General features: G+C 44.1%; 1 protein-coding gene across 4 annotated transcripts in view; it reads right to left on the reverse strand.

Annotated features, from left to right (window-relative positions):
• FRMD4A (FERM domain containing 4A) overlaps positions 1 to 14601 on the reverse strand; it is a 283383-nt gene that overhangs the window by 102163 nt on the left and 166619 nt on the right. For all 4 annotated transcript variants that reach the window (XM_037060727.1, XM_037060730.1, XM_037060729.1 and 1 more), the window contains exons 6-7: positions 9699 to 9755; positions 9182 to 9204 (exon numbers count right to left, since the gene is read on the reverse strand). In XM_037060727.1, coding sequence (XP_036916622.1) covers positions 9182 to 9204; positions 9699 to 9755 — 80 coding nt within the window. The remainder of the gene's footprint in view (positions 1 to 9181; positions 9205 to 9698; positions 9756 to 14601) is intronic.

Below are 14601 nucleotides of genomic sequence, written 5' to 3' on the forward strand. Positions count from 1 at the left end.
TAAGCTCTGGGTGGCCAGCAAAATTCATTTCCTAAGCAAGGTTTGGGATCTTTTATTCACATGCTATTAAGGCATAGTTTAACAAATATTCAGTTCACCAAACACCAAGAGCCCATGAGGATGAACTTCTGGGTCTCCTTCCCCCTAATCAGCTATACCAGGGTCCCTGAGAACAGGGATTGGAGTCACGGACTCATCAGTGCCTAGTGTGACACCTGAAATGTCTACCAAAGGCACATTCCTGGGATGGCGTTTTTTTACTGAATGGAACTCTGAGAAAGGCCATGAAGCTTGAGTTTGAGCTTGGGTTCACTCACACTCATCACATCTAAAGTTTATTTGGGTAAGGAAGGAGCTGGAAGAGGAAGTGATTGTCTTACCACCAAACACTAGTTTGTTGGCAAACAAGCTTCCCTGATGACAGTCCCAGGCTGGCTTCCTCCCGGGGCTTTCAGTGGGTTCTCAAGCTTCCCCCCAGGATGAGGTTACACAGACAAATATAACGAGAAAGCACTATGGCGTGAAGCCTGTCCAAATCCATTACGTTCTGGAAGGGATCCATGGCTCTTAAACCTTCCCCAAGGACGTTGATGCAGAAATGTTCTGTTTGCCTTTCTGCTGCCTGTAAACATCTGGAGTAACTTAGCGGTGGCCAGCCCTGTCCAATGAGCTGGCCAAACTCTGTGGCCATGTCACAGAAAGCTGCCCTAGTGGGAGACTGGTCACTCAACCTCCAGAAACATGGGAAGCTAAAGCCTCATGAATATGCTACATGTTCAGCCCAGCCATTCCCCCACAGTTCAGTGCACCTGATAAATGCCACCTTACAAAACACCCTAAAATGGTCCTAGTTCCAACAGCAGTCATGCTGCATCTTTAGAAAAAGAAAAAAAAGAGGGGCCCTGGCCTGGTAGTGCAGCTGATTGGAGCGCTGCGGTCTTGATTCTCCAAGGTTGTGGGTTTAATGCTCAGTCGGGACACTCACGAGAGTCAACCAACGAATCCATACATAAGTAGAACAAGAAACCGATGTTTCCCTCTCTCGTTCCCTTCCTCTCTCTCTAAAATCCATTAAAAAAAGAAAAGAAAAAAGGGCTCTGAGAGTCATTTGCTAAACTGAGAATAACACCGAAGTCTTCTTGTTTTAATACTAATCAGATTTTATTCCAAATGTTTAGGTGGTTATTAGTATTACCAGCAAAAACATGGTCTCTCCATGCTGTGCTGGTCTTGGACGGAGGGCAGCTTTGAGATGACGGCCCCTCTTCCACTGTTCACACTGCCCCCCAAAACACAGGACTTTCACATGAAGATTCTAAGACTTCTAGCAATACATTGGCTAAGGAATTTGCCACAAGAACAAGGACAATTTAGCCCACATATCATAAAGTGAAGAAATCTGACAGGAGGATTTCAAAATCCACAATGAAGGAAATGAAAGAAATTTCCTATGAAGGAAATCCTTCTCCAGAAGAATCCCTTCAGATCAAATCAGATGTCGTAACTGGCAGGAGAAACCGGGGCCCACAGAATGCGCTCGGGGTAGGAGAATTCCTCCCACGAGTGGTGTTGGTATGCACACCAGAACTGAAGCAATACCTGGAGCACGACACCCCAAAAGGTACACTCCCGTAAGATAAAGACCAGCCGGAAGCTCAGAAACTCAGAAACTCGGCAGGCCAGTGCCATCCTGGCGCCTCCACATTTTCTGAGGACACCGTGAGGGTCGAGTTCTCCAGGGAGAAGTATTTCACGAGTATGAGTGCAAAAGAGTATTATAGGTCCTCATTATCTACAGTTTCAAAACCCACACAACTCTAAGAAGCAAACCTCTCTAGCCCTCTGCGTGGCAAACCTTTTTTCCACACGTTGCTACACGACCTTTCTCTCTCTCCAACGGTGCGCTCGCCTGTGCTGTGGGCCCCAGCACTGGTGTGAAGGAAACACTGGTTTATTGTCTAACACCTACGAGTTTCTGGATTCGGAAACACTGGGGCCCTACAGATTCAGAGATACATTGTGGATCTGTATGTATTGAATATTCAGTGGTGCAACAGATCTAGAAAACTCTTAAAACAGATTCACAACATTAATAAGAACACTTTTTTCTTCTCAGATCTTTAAAAGCCACACAGGAAGTATTTTCTCTCCTGTCCTTTGCCTTTCCTTCCTCCCTCTTTCTGCTTTAGCGAACCTAGAAATAGTTCAGGTTTCAGCAGAGAAAATGGGGACACTTTGTTTCCTCCTGTAACAGCTCTTCTCTCAGGTGTGTGGTGAGGGCTCCCAAAGCTGGTGGCTGAGGACAGTGCCTGGGAAGCCTCTCCTAACATCCTGCCCCTGTGTGACCGGTTGCAGACAGAAAGAAGCACCTGGGCACCCCCTGAGATTTTTCCAGCATGGGACTCCAGAGTCTGGCATGTGTTACGGATGACTACGCCACACTAACCCACCAATCGCCGCAGAGGGGCAAAATTACAAACATACTTATGAATTACATGCCTTTAGTTCTGATGTGAGTTGCCAACTTATTTAAGGAAAGATTTTCTCCTTGATCAATGAGTTTGGTTTCCTAGGGTTTTGTGAATGTTTGTGAAAATTTTGTGAATTTCTGGTTACAAACTTATAAAATTCAAACACAAATTTTTTTATGTCTACAATTTAAGATAAGTTTTACTCAAATAGATAAGAAACAACTGATTGATTTTCTACAAGGTCACCCTTTAGATTGGGAATCTAAACCCTGAAAACTGAGACACTGTCATGGCCATGAACCTTTTTATTATTTCCAAGGTCAACTCAAAATACGATGCTGATATTAAGTAAATGCTTAACAACACAGACGAGCTATCATAATGCAAAATTTCCTCCTTGTTTTACATCTAAATTCCCACAGCATTTGAAGAATATTATCCTGCAAAATGACCTATCTGAATACTACTCTCTACTCAGAAAATGTGAATTACACACTCGAAAATCTCAGTAAAATGGACTTTGGTGCACAAAACAAAGCTTTTTGTAACAATCTGTAATTTTTCCCCTTGACATTTTGTTTCAAATTTTCATAGGTTCTGTTCCTCTCAAAAGGTCTTGCTGGCTTGACATGTTCCAATGGCCTCTCCCTCGGTCTTTAAAGCATGGGAAAACATCACACACCACTTTCTTCTGTTTTTGGCAAAATAGTATATGAGAATTATATAAATTTTAATTCTCACAAAAACTGTTTTTTAGGCTAATACATGTGTTTCAAGCCTAATGGATAACTTTTTTCTAGGAAACTTCCAATAGTGAAATTTGAGGGTTTGGGTATTCCAAGGTATTATTAGGTTATGTAAGTTATATTCCAAATGTTGACTATTACAAACACAGCTGTTTGAGTATTTTTTACTAATTATCTAAAAGTCTCAGCAAATCCCTCTTACTATATGATTAGTGCCAGCTGTTTTCTTTCAAGAGGCTAATGAAAAAACAGTAGGAAAATATACCCCAAATGATAGAATGCTCTAATAATGATTTAAAACTGAGCTTGCTTTGACTTGTAGCAGTGAAATCACTTATGTAAGTGCAAACTAATGATATTAGTAGACTCGGATTTGTGATTTATAGACTCCTGCTCTAGATTAAGCAGCTTTCTTTCAGTGCCATTAGCTGGGCAAGAAAATAACGTTGTCATCTTTTTAAAGATAGTGATCTATACAGACGTTTATACTACTAAAAAGTCCTAGGAAGAAAACTAGCTCTTTGTCTGCTTTTCCTGTTGACCTTCTAAATCCTCCCTCTAACCTATGGCTGCCTAAACGACATCATATAGTTTAAATAAAAGGCCTACAGACCTGGGGTTTTCAGATGCCAGTGGGCCAAGTTTCATTCACATTAATTCACAAATGCTCTTCATAAAGGAAGAACAGATTTCAAACAGAAAACAAAAATTAAGAGGGCTTTTTTTTGTCACAGAAATTTCATTTATCTTTCTTGACTAGTGAACACATGGTCCAATGGTTTACAGAAGATAAAATATTAAAAGGTTTGTGGCTTTTTTTTTTTTGCCTCTAACTGCTCTCCTAGAGCGCAAAGAACTTGTAGCCTGTGAAAGAGAAAAGGAATTTTTCCGCACAAGTAAATACCTCAACTTCTGTTCTGAAATGGAGGTGAAAATCGATTTTCTTTGTTAATGAAAGACTGCTATTCATTTCTATTGACTGAGTAATGCATTGCTCTATTTCTAAAAGCATTTTTTTTTCCCAAAGAAATCGCATTAGAAACCTGCAGGTTGATAGATCAGGGACATAGTAAGGTTTCTTACTGCCCAGTGAACCCTAATAAACAGATACTCCCTCACGGGGACAAGCATTTAACTTTGTGCAGATGTCAGACACCGGGACCCCCTATTGTTCAATCACAATTTCGCTTCTTGTCCTCTGGTCGCTGTGTTTATGTGGAACAGAGAGCCTACAGACCCACGGCCCCTCCATTGCCTCTCACACACAGGACAGGCCCCACTGAACAGGTCAGCCAAATGTGGCCCGTGGGTCTTTACATGGAATTCCCTTCATACCAGCCTTTCTCAGGTGCTGTTTTCTTACAGGTCCTGATAAACCTCGGCCTGGTAGAAGCCTGTTGTGATGATTAGCATTAGTGCATCCGGTCCTCTGTAACACAGATACTTCCAGGTCTCAACAGATGGCCTGGATTAACAAGGCTGTAGTGATCTGGTTTCGATAAATCTTGTTAGCAAAAAAAATTCTACATAACAGATGTTTTTTACTAGTCCCCATTAATGTATGGGTGATTTTTTTTAAATAACAAAGGTAGTGTGATTTGGGCACTTATTAGTACTGTTCAGCATAAAGTATTTTTTAAACAATTCACTGATTTGGCGAAATGTTCTCTAAAATGATGTTTTCCCTTCTGTTTTTGGTGCCACACTTTCAGACAGGCTGACAGAAAGTAAAAAGTGAGGCGATTCTCAAAGTCAGAGTATGGAGATTGGGCACAGGGGGGTTTCCGGGTTTCCGTTAAGGTCCCCTTAGGGAAAGAAACAAAAACTCAAGTTCTTGAAACACCTCACTTAATACAGCGTAGCAATGTCTCCTATTACACTAAATTAGAATGTAACTATATAATTTGAATGTCCTGTTCAGTAGATTAAATGAGGTGATTCCTGCATTTACCTATTTAAAGAAGAGACTGCCTGGCTGGTGTAGCTCAGTGGATTGAGCACAGGCTGCAAACCAAAGGGTTGCTGCTGGTTCAATTCCCAGTCAGGACACATGCCTGGGTTGCGGGCCAGGTCCCCAGGGGGGGCCATGTGAGAGGCAACCACACATCGATGTTTCTCTCCCTCTCTTTCTCCTTCCCTCCCTCTCTCTCTAAAAACAAATAAATAAAATCTTTAAAAAAAAGAGACGAGACTGTTATTTTCCCACAATAACCCAAGGCTTATTTTTTTTTAAATAGGAAATGGGCAGTGTTCTGCACTCAAAATTACTGCTGAGTTTGTACTAAATAAAGTATGTATATCATAAAACATAGCTGACTGATGTTCAGCAGTGACTATCAAATTAGAACATTCTGTTTTTAAACTGTGTTGACCCTTCGCAACCCAATATTTGCCTATAAAAGCTGCCATGATTAACAGCTCTTAGACTACTCAATTGTTTTCAAACAGAAATGCCAACTCCACTGATTTCCTGATGGCTGATGAACATTCATTTTTCTACATAGATATACACCAGGAAATGAAATACGACCACTACATGCTGTGCTAAGGAAAATAATACAAGAGAGAAAATATTATTTTTAGATAAGACTATTTCCTAAATTTTAATGATATCTTATAAACTTGTCCACCATATGTTAGAATATGAACATGTGACATATATTTCTTCCTATCACGGGCAATTCTTCTTATCTATCTATACCTGAGTCATTTTCTTTCAACAAAGCTGACCCCAAGATTTCATTGTAAAGTTCAGCAAGACAAGGAAGCGAGCATTCCCCTTAACTGGAAAGAAAAGGAATGTTATGTAAAAATGAGACTTTAGCGGTCTGCTGGGAGAAAGTCCGAAAGAAGAACCAGCCCAGCCTACGGGTTCCCTGAGAAGCCGCGATTCTGTGCTGCCCTTGGTTCACTTTCTGTGATGCTGCCTCAGCACTTTCGACTTCTCCCTTCTGTAAAAATAACCCTCTTCCTCGTCTTGTCTTCAAGAGAATGGCTGCCTTAACTTGTAGGATTTTAATACTCATACCGCATAAATTTAATTTGCATATATTCATATATACAATGTATGTAAAGTGAAAATATATAGAAGAGTAGCATCCTGGGCAAAGTAGCCTAACAGGAAGTTACAGATCCAGGACCCTTGGGCAATGGAAGAGTTACTGTGCCTTCTGGGAAGGACCACTAGTTCAAAAGGTTATTAGACTCTTCAGGTTCTAGAATATTCTAGGATTATGCCCTGGACCATGTCTTACAGAAAAGGCTTCTCCCATGTTCTATGTGTTCTAACCTGACATCTCATTTTATTAGTGTTGTTCAGGAAAACATAATGTACTCACAGGGTATGTATGCAAGTCAAAGCCACGCAGTTAAACACAACTAAGGTTGTATAGCCCTGCATGAATTATCAACAGAGCAAAAATAACTCGCTATAAAACTAAATTATGAGATTATGACATCTAAAATGCCTAGTTAGTTCAGCCACCACACCAAATGTTGTCATCGCCTTCAACGTTTCAGGATTCCTCCAAGTGTAGATGGCAAGAGGCACCGACAAGGAATTTAGAATGACTAATTCCCAAACTCCGGGCCGCTCAAGCCTACACGAACCACAGGCCTGCCACGGACAATGGGTGTTTGTGAGGAGTCAGTCCCAGTGACAGATCACCCCACCAGGGGAGGTGATGGGCATTTCCTGGGGGAGAGACACTGACCCTCTGGATAAGGTGTCTGACCTCTCCCTCCCTGACAGCTGCCGTTCCAAACAAACTGCAAGTCTGCACTTTGACAAATGAAGCCAAACCAGGATCCTGTTCCGCTGAAGCCAACAAGCTGGCGTTCCACAAGCTCATTAGGGGGCCCTGAGTTACTGCCAGGCCAGGCCTGCACTTCCCCCTCCCCGTGGTCGCACGCTCCCATGCCCTGTGGGGCCAGATAACCCTGTCCGCAGCGCACATTCCATCCTGTCAGGGCGCTCTCAGAAATGAGTAATAGTTACAGCAGAGGTCAGAGCTGGCCAAAGAAAGGGGGAAAGTACCTCCAGAGTAAGTGGGCCAGACAACAGAAACCACTCCATCTGTGACTGTCAAACCATTTTTCATGGGACTCCAAAAATATTCGTCAGGAGATGCGAACTCGCACTTACCAAAACTCCTCAACTGCGATACCAGATGAGGGGCATAAAAAAGTAACAAAGGAAGAGAACACGGAGTACCACTCCTATATCCTGCAAATGTTTCATTCAGCAAATCCAGTGAGTGGTGATTGGCCACCTGCAGTGTTCAAGGTCTCTTGATGAGACTGTAAAAAAGCCTCACTTTAAAAAAAAAAAAAAAAAAAAAGGACTATCTCTGCTTTATAGCAAGAACTTGGGAAACCCAAATAAAAGGAGCCTGGAGGACTCCTTATACAAATACTCAAACTGAGCTAAAGGGACTATGTTTCAGAATCACAGGTTGGCACACTACATCACGCTGGCCCCATGCAGTCCTCTGCTGGTTTTGTGTGGCCCGTCAGCTAAGGATGGCCTTTATATGTTCGAATGGCTGGGGTAGGGGGAGAGATCAAAAGAAGAAGAATATTTTATAATACATGAAATTGTATAAGAAATTCCAATTTCCAAGTCTATAAAGAAAGTTTTATGGGAACACCGCCAATGGTCTATGGCTGCTTCTGCACTTGGGGAGAGTCGAGTCACTGCAACAGGCTTCCAGGGCCAGAAATCCCAACACAGTCACCGTCTAGCTTTCACAGAAACCACTTGCCGATCCTTTTGATGACCTTTTTAGATCATCAAATAACTTTTTGCTTTTGCTGAGAAATCTGAGGGCAATTATCTCAGGTTTTGGTGTAAATATTTAGAAATGCACAAGACAGAAGAGAAAAAGCAGCTAAGACCTGAAGAACCAGTCAGCGTGAACTTGACAGAGCTAGCCAAATACAGGTAGGCCACCGTGTGAAGTAGTCGATGTGGCATTTACAGATCAAACCCTCAAAGCATGAGAAAACATAAAAGTTCCTCCATGGAGGAGAGGTGTAATTAGTGCTTCTTCTTTAACACCGATTTTGCTAATTGCCCGTTAATGAGACAGAATCCCATGCCCCATTGCTCTGTTTTCTTGCACATGTGGTTTTGCACATCGAGGTCTGCCTCCAGACCTCGATCCTAAAGAGTTGGCTCTCCTGGGCTCCTCCCATGGGAGCTGATGCAACGGAAGCCCAGGAATAACGTCTTTCTCTGACTGTCTGTCTCTGACTGTCTCTGTCTCTGACTCTGTTTCAGACAGTCCCGCTGGTGGATGGCTACAACCACCTGTTCCAAGAAGGCTCCAGTAGTTGAGAGGCACTTCAGCCGTGATGGTCAGCAGGCAGTGCCCATTGAAATGAATGGCAAGACTGAAGTTTGCCCTCTCTGGGGTTACTACTGAAGCAGTGCACACGTTTTGCAGTGGTTCAGTCTGTCTCTGTTCTCTCTAACATGACAGATGGACCAGGAGGAAAAGTAGACGTAGGATATTACTTCCATGAACACAGTTCCCTATGGAACAGCAGTTGGTTCCTTGAGGGTCAGGGACTAAAACTGAGAAAGAAATAACTCAAGATATCAGCTTCCACAGGAAGACTACCAGGGTTACCTGCAGCCTTATGCACACCACACTGGTGATTCATGGCGTCACTGAGGCACTTGGACAACGCGATAGACCTCAATACCATGGCCATGTGTGGCACTGGGTTCTCATCTTAGCCTTTCGGTGACCTCTAGGCTTTTATTTAGTACAGAATGTCCTTCTCATTAATATTATATTTCTATGCCTGGTGTATCTGTTTTAATAGATAAGTTGAGAGCTGGGTCTCACCATAAATATTTATCATTAATAAACTGACCTCCTACAAAAAGCAGAATACTTTCATTTAGTAGAAATGCAACAAAATACATTTTAAGCAAAAGAAAATTTGTAAACTTACCTAGAAAAATCTCCTTTTGCCTCCTGTGGAAGAAAAGTTTCGATATCAGTGAACCATTCCAGTTCAGTGTTAGAGACTCTAAAATACACTCTGTAGTCAGGGCAGCTCCACCACGGAGCAAGCCCAGCTTACCCTGCCATGGCCCTCTCCGCCACAGCAATATGATTGAGAAGACTGAATGCATTTGTCACTTAAATATGAGACACTAAATTAAACTTTAGAAAGTTACATACAAAGCAAGGGATTCATAACAACAAATTGCAAGTCTCCCCCTCCAGTCTCTGCTCTAACTTTTTCTAGTTTTAAGATTTTGAATCAGAATGTGTGTCTGTGTAGAACACCAGAAGCGCCTACTGACTGCCTTGATGCAGCATCCCTAATTTCCGCCCCCCACCCCCCACCCGCCGCTACGGCCAACATGATGGAGACACCGAGCTGTGGGAACAGCAGCTGGCTGTGCACACTAAATCTTATTCCTCCTTCTTCTGGGTGTGGCCAGGGGGGCAGAACAACTTACCTGTAAAATATAGGAGGCTAATTCAAACACCACTTCACTATCTACATCAATCAGTTCCTGCAAAGAAAAACCAACAAGGTGAGTTTGGTACTTTAACAATAACTCCGCTATGACATCTCCCTAAAAAGAGGCCTGGTCTTCCTTTTCTGAGGAGTTTCCCAAAATCTTAAACACTCAGGGAATGTCCCTGGGAGCCCAGGCAACATCTCTGAATTACTTGGCCCCAAATGCTCCCTGACATCCCTTTACAACTCCTGGCCAGAACAGCCCCAGTGGAGCTGCGCTTACCCAGTCATCTCTTAGGCCTCATCTTTAAATCTTCATGAGAAATTGAGAAGTGGGCCAGTCCCAACCTGTTACAAATCCATGAATCTGATTAATCAATGGAGTTAAGGTTACTTGATAATGATCCTGTTTTCTTTGTAAACTCCGCTTCAGAACCAGTAATAAGACTTTACTGAAGGAAACTTTATTATGGGATTGTGACTCTTTAAATTCAAACAAACAAAATCAAAAATCCGGCTCCTCAGTTGCCACATTTCGCTCACACACTCGGGAGTTCAGTGTAGCTGCTGGCTGCCCCAGCATGTGCAGAGCTTTCCGTCACTGCAGAAAGTTCTGTTGGTCAGCACGGGCACAGAGTTCAGGGTCAAAAACGCATCTGCCCTACTGGTCCTTCCCCCAAACATTTAATCATGACCTATGGACCTGACCTTAAAGGGACATAAACCTTTTGGGAAAAAAAATCTAACATACATTTTTCTTTCACTTAATATATGCTTTTTCAACATGTATGTAGTTCCTATCACCTTTCTAAACAGTTTTATTGAGGTGTCATTGATATACACACACACAAACACTGCCCATGGTGAACGTATACAAGTTGGTGAGTTTCCACGAATGCACACCCCCGTGCGCACCATCGCCCCCTTCAAAGTAATGAGCACATCCACCATCTCCCAAACTTTGTGTCCCTTTGTGTGTGTGTGTGAGCGGGGGGGTCTGTTTGTCTGTGTGGTAAAAACACCTACCATGAGAGCGACCGTAACAGATTTTAAGTCCACAACCCTATATTATTATCTATAGCTCAGATCTTAAAGATGAAGGGAAACCTAGATGCCATCAGCATGGAAGAATAACAAAATTAACTGACATTCTACTTCTCTTGCCAAACTGCTAGTCCCTTTCTAAAATCACTGGACCCCAAGTGAGCGACTAGAGCACAGAGCGTTAGAGCTGGGACAGACCTGGACACAGCCAGCCCAGCCACCTGGTTTCACAGAGGGCGGAAATCCAGAACCGTGAGGGACTCTCCCAAAGTCACGCGGCCTCAGTGGCCGTGATGGTGCTGGAAACACCCCCGAACTTCTTGGCCAGCCTGTGACCTTCCTGAGGGTGTGCATTTCCCCAAATTGATCAGGACTTGGTTGTGGCCAACATACTCTCAGAACCACATCTATCATCCAAAGGAGCTGAAACAAGAATGACTTTTCATTTGAATTATACACTAACCTCTGATTCATGGATTTTCTAGTTATTTTTATTTTTCTGTGGTCCAGAACAGGCCCCTGTAATTCCAAACAACGCACTAAAGCAAGCCTGCATCTTCTGAGGGAAAGCTGTGGTTCAGGCTCTTTCATTCAGGCTTAGGAATTTCAAAGGCGGATAATACTGTTTGCCACTGAACCACCTTAGAAGTGTGGGCTAAGAGAACTAATGAGAGCATGTGGAAGAACGGAGGACAGTAATTCTTCTTGCTTAACCAGCTGAAGGGGCTTTATGACCACTGTAATTGATACAAACTGTCAGGGCTGGGATGCGGAGGAATGCCTGGAATCACGTTTCTGGGATTACCAGGTCCCAGAATGTAAATCACTTAACAGTGCACAAATGATTTAACAGAAACACGGTCCAGGCTTTCCACAGCGGTTCATTTCTACTCATGGTCACTTTCATTGCCACCAATCAGCTTCCTGAAGTCGCTCAGGTGTACTTGTTAGTGTGTTGGGATGTATGCTCTTTGGTCAAACATTCACACCTGTGCTGCGGCCGAGGGTCAACAGTGGGCTAATATTTAACGTCTGAGGAGAGGCTCGCCTAATGGGGAAGTCAAAACCAGCCATCAGGAAAGGACGCTTTTAAGTGAGGACGCAGCTTTGCGCTCATCCCTGACTCGCCTGCTAATGAGAAGGTCTACACTGTGGGGCGAAGGAGGGTGAGGAAGGTGAAAGGGGGCCTTTTAAGTTGATTTGGTTTTGCACAGCCTGTCCTGCAGTTCTTGGAGGGACTGCTGGTCACCAGTCCGGGGTGCACATTAACTGCTACGTACTTACTCAGAGTTAAGCTACTGAAAATGCACAATTAAGTGTCTGACCTGACTTACCCACATTCTTTCTCACCGTGTTTGTCCTCAGGTTAAGTGGGAACTACCACCTCTAAGTGGGGGCAGTTTTCACCTTCTCTGACTGTGACCTCTCCCCAGTGAAGATATTAAACACAGAGAGCACCAAAACATGGTGGGGGGAAAGGATTAAAGAAGAAAGTGGCCCAGACACCCCACACATTTGCAAAATCTGAGGGAAAAGAGAGGTGCATTATGACTTCTTACCATTCCTACCTAATCTGGATTGTGTTCAAGACTCATCTCATCTCTCCTCAGTGAAGCCAGTAAAGACATCTACGTGGGGTGTGTAGGAACCGATGTAGGAATGATGGGAAGACACAGTCCTAACGGTGAAGAAAATACTTCCCTACCTTGCAGGCTCTGCCTACTATCTGATGTCTAGTGTTCATAATGCCTTTCCCCCTTTTACACCCAGCCCTCCCAGTTGACTTTATCTTTGAAACTCCACCGTGATGGCACAGAACCCTCGACTCTCTGCCCATGCCACACATTCCCCACTGTACTTCCAAGCCTGGAAACTGAGATCACCGTGCAGATTAGTGAACGCATTTCCAGGGACCCTCCTCGCAGACACACACTGCCATATAATGTTAAAGAGACAGCTCTGCCTCTTTCTCATCTGACTTCTCCAGCAGCCCAGAGGTGGCTTCTTTCATGTGTTTCTGCACATGCAGAGAAAATAAACTGAATGAGACCAGAAAGAGTGTGTGCAAAAGCCCCATGCTTTTCCTGGGGGCTGGGTTTTGCCTCGACTGGGAACAAAACAGGGAAGAAGGAGGGGGAGCAGGAGAAGACCTTTCACGGAAGACCTACGGGCATTTCTCATGTGGCACCAGGCAGGCGCTGGTGGCATGACATTCCTTTGTGCCCCCAGTGCTCTCAGACCACTTGCAGGGGTGGGTGGGACTGGCGGGGGTGGCGGGGGGATGGTGGTGGCAGGGTTTGCTGAACAGTAATCTGGCCTAGGAATCTAGGGTGCTCTGGTGGGCACCCTCCCTTCATTTAGAAATGTAATGATTTCATCTTCAGACTCACGGGTAAGGGGGAATGTTGGAGGAAGGGGAGGTGATGTCTGATAGTTATTGGGGCCATTTGGTGTGCATTTCGGGGTGTCTGTTTCACATACTACTGAATAATGTGTGCCGCTTTCTTTGATCTTTTGAAAAATGGCAGGGAAAGACAAAACGTGACTACCTGCAGGTGGTGTGTGTGCATGTGCGTTCAGAGCAGGGCCGGGAGGAGGGCCCACTTCCTCCCACTCAGCACGGCTTTCTCCCAGGTGATTAAGTGGCTGAAGGAAGAAGCCTGAGGTCATTTATCAGCAGGGTAGTGCCTAACAATGTTCTCAGAAAGCTTTCCGTCTTCGGGCATCCAAGTGTTCCAAACAAACCGTCCCACGAGAACCCAAAGTGGCAGGTGTTACGGACTTTCTCCAAAGGCCCGAGAGCTGCAGGATCTCGTCATGGTCCCCTGGCGCTGAGGACTGTGGTGGTGGTCTTTCCACTCAAGTGAGAGCCTTAATGAAGAGCATTCCTCTATGGTCAGGAATGACAGAAATTCCAACTTTCACGCAAGATTAATGAGATAATTATAACAAAATATGACTAACGACCATATGGTAGGTTGAGAAGATCCCAGTGCAGACGACCTTTGCACCATCCATTCAGAACGACTCACAGGGCTGACCCAGTGGTTTTCCAAGTGAATCCTACTCACTGTGACTGCCTCTGTTCTCGCCCACAGAACATCCAAAGATTCTAGTTTCCTGCCATCCTCCTTAAGATCATTTCTCCTTTTATCTGAAAGTTCTGGGTTCTAGTTCTAACACCCAAACCCCCAAACAGCTCTGGAACATTGAATAAATCCCTGATCTTGGATTTCAATTTTTTTATTAGTTGAATGGGAATAGCGATTTCTTTTCTAATTATTTTACTGAGTTTGGTGAAGTGTAAATGTACACGTGATTTGCAAACTCTAAGATACCCTACAGATATCATGTCTGTATTACTTATTTTCTCTGGTTGGTGTTTACAGATAATCTGAACTCCACAGTCTTGCCTCTATTCTTCAGCATTTTGGACATACATAGGAATCTTTAATAAGACGTACACATTTTTAAAGAGGTGCGCAGCACTGTGTGTGTGTCTACCCGTGTGTACCATCCCAGAGGGTCCTGTGCCCACATTGTGCCTTCCCTGTGGCTGTGTAGCTGCCCCGCCTCATTGCACAACTCGTAATGACTGCACAGAGTCAGCCCCAGGCCACCTGGAGCTGTGATGGCATGATAAGACTGATGCCATCTTGCACAACTTTTTCTAGCCCTTTGCCAGTTTTTCATCCGTCAAGTCCCTTCATGTTTGTCTAGTCATCCCGGGGGGTACATGCCACTCAGGCTGGGCCCCACTCTCTCATTCTGTGGCCCAGGCATGGCTCCTGCTGTCTACAGCCCGTTTAAGGACCCCGAGGAATCTTTTAGAGGCTATGGGACAGCCAAGGTGC

Source organism: Sturnira hondurensis, unplaced genomic scaffold (assembly GCF_014824575.4).
Source record: "Sturnira hondurensis isolate 20B ecotype Veracruz unplaced genomic scaffold, ASM1482457v3 Scaffold0012488, whole genome shotgun sequence".
Taxonomy (NCBI): Eukaryota; Metazoa; Chordata; class Mammalia; order Chiroptera; family Phyllostomidae; genus Sturnira; species Sturnira hondurensis.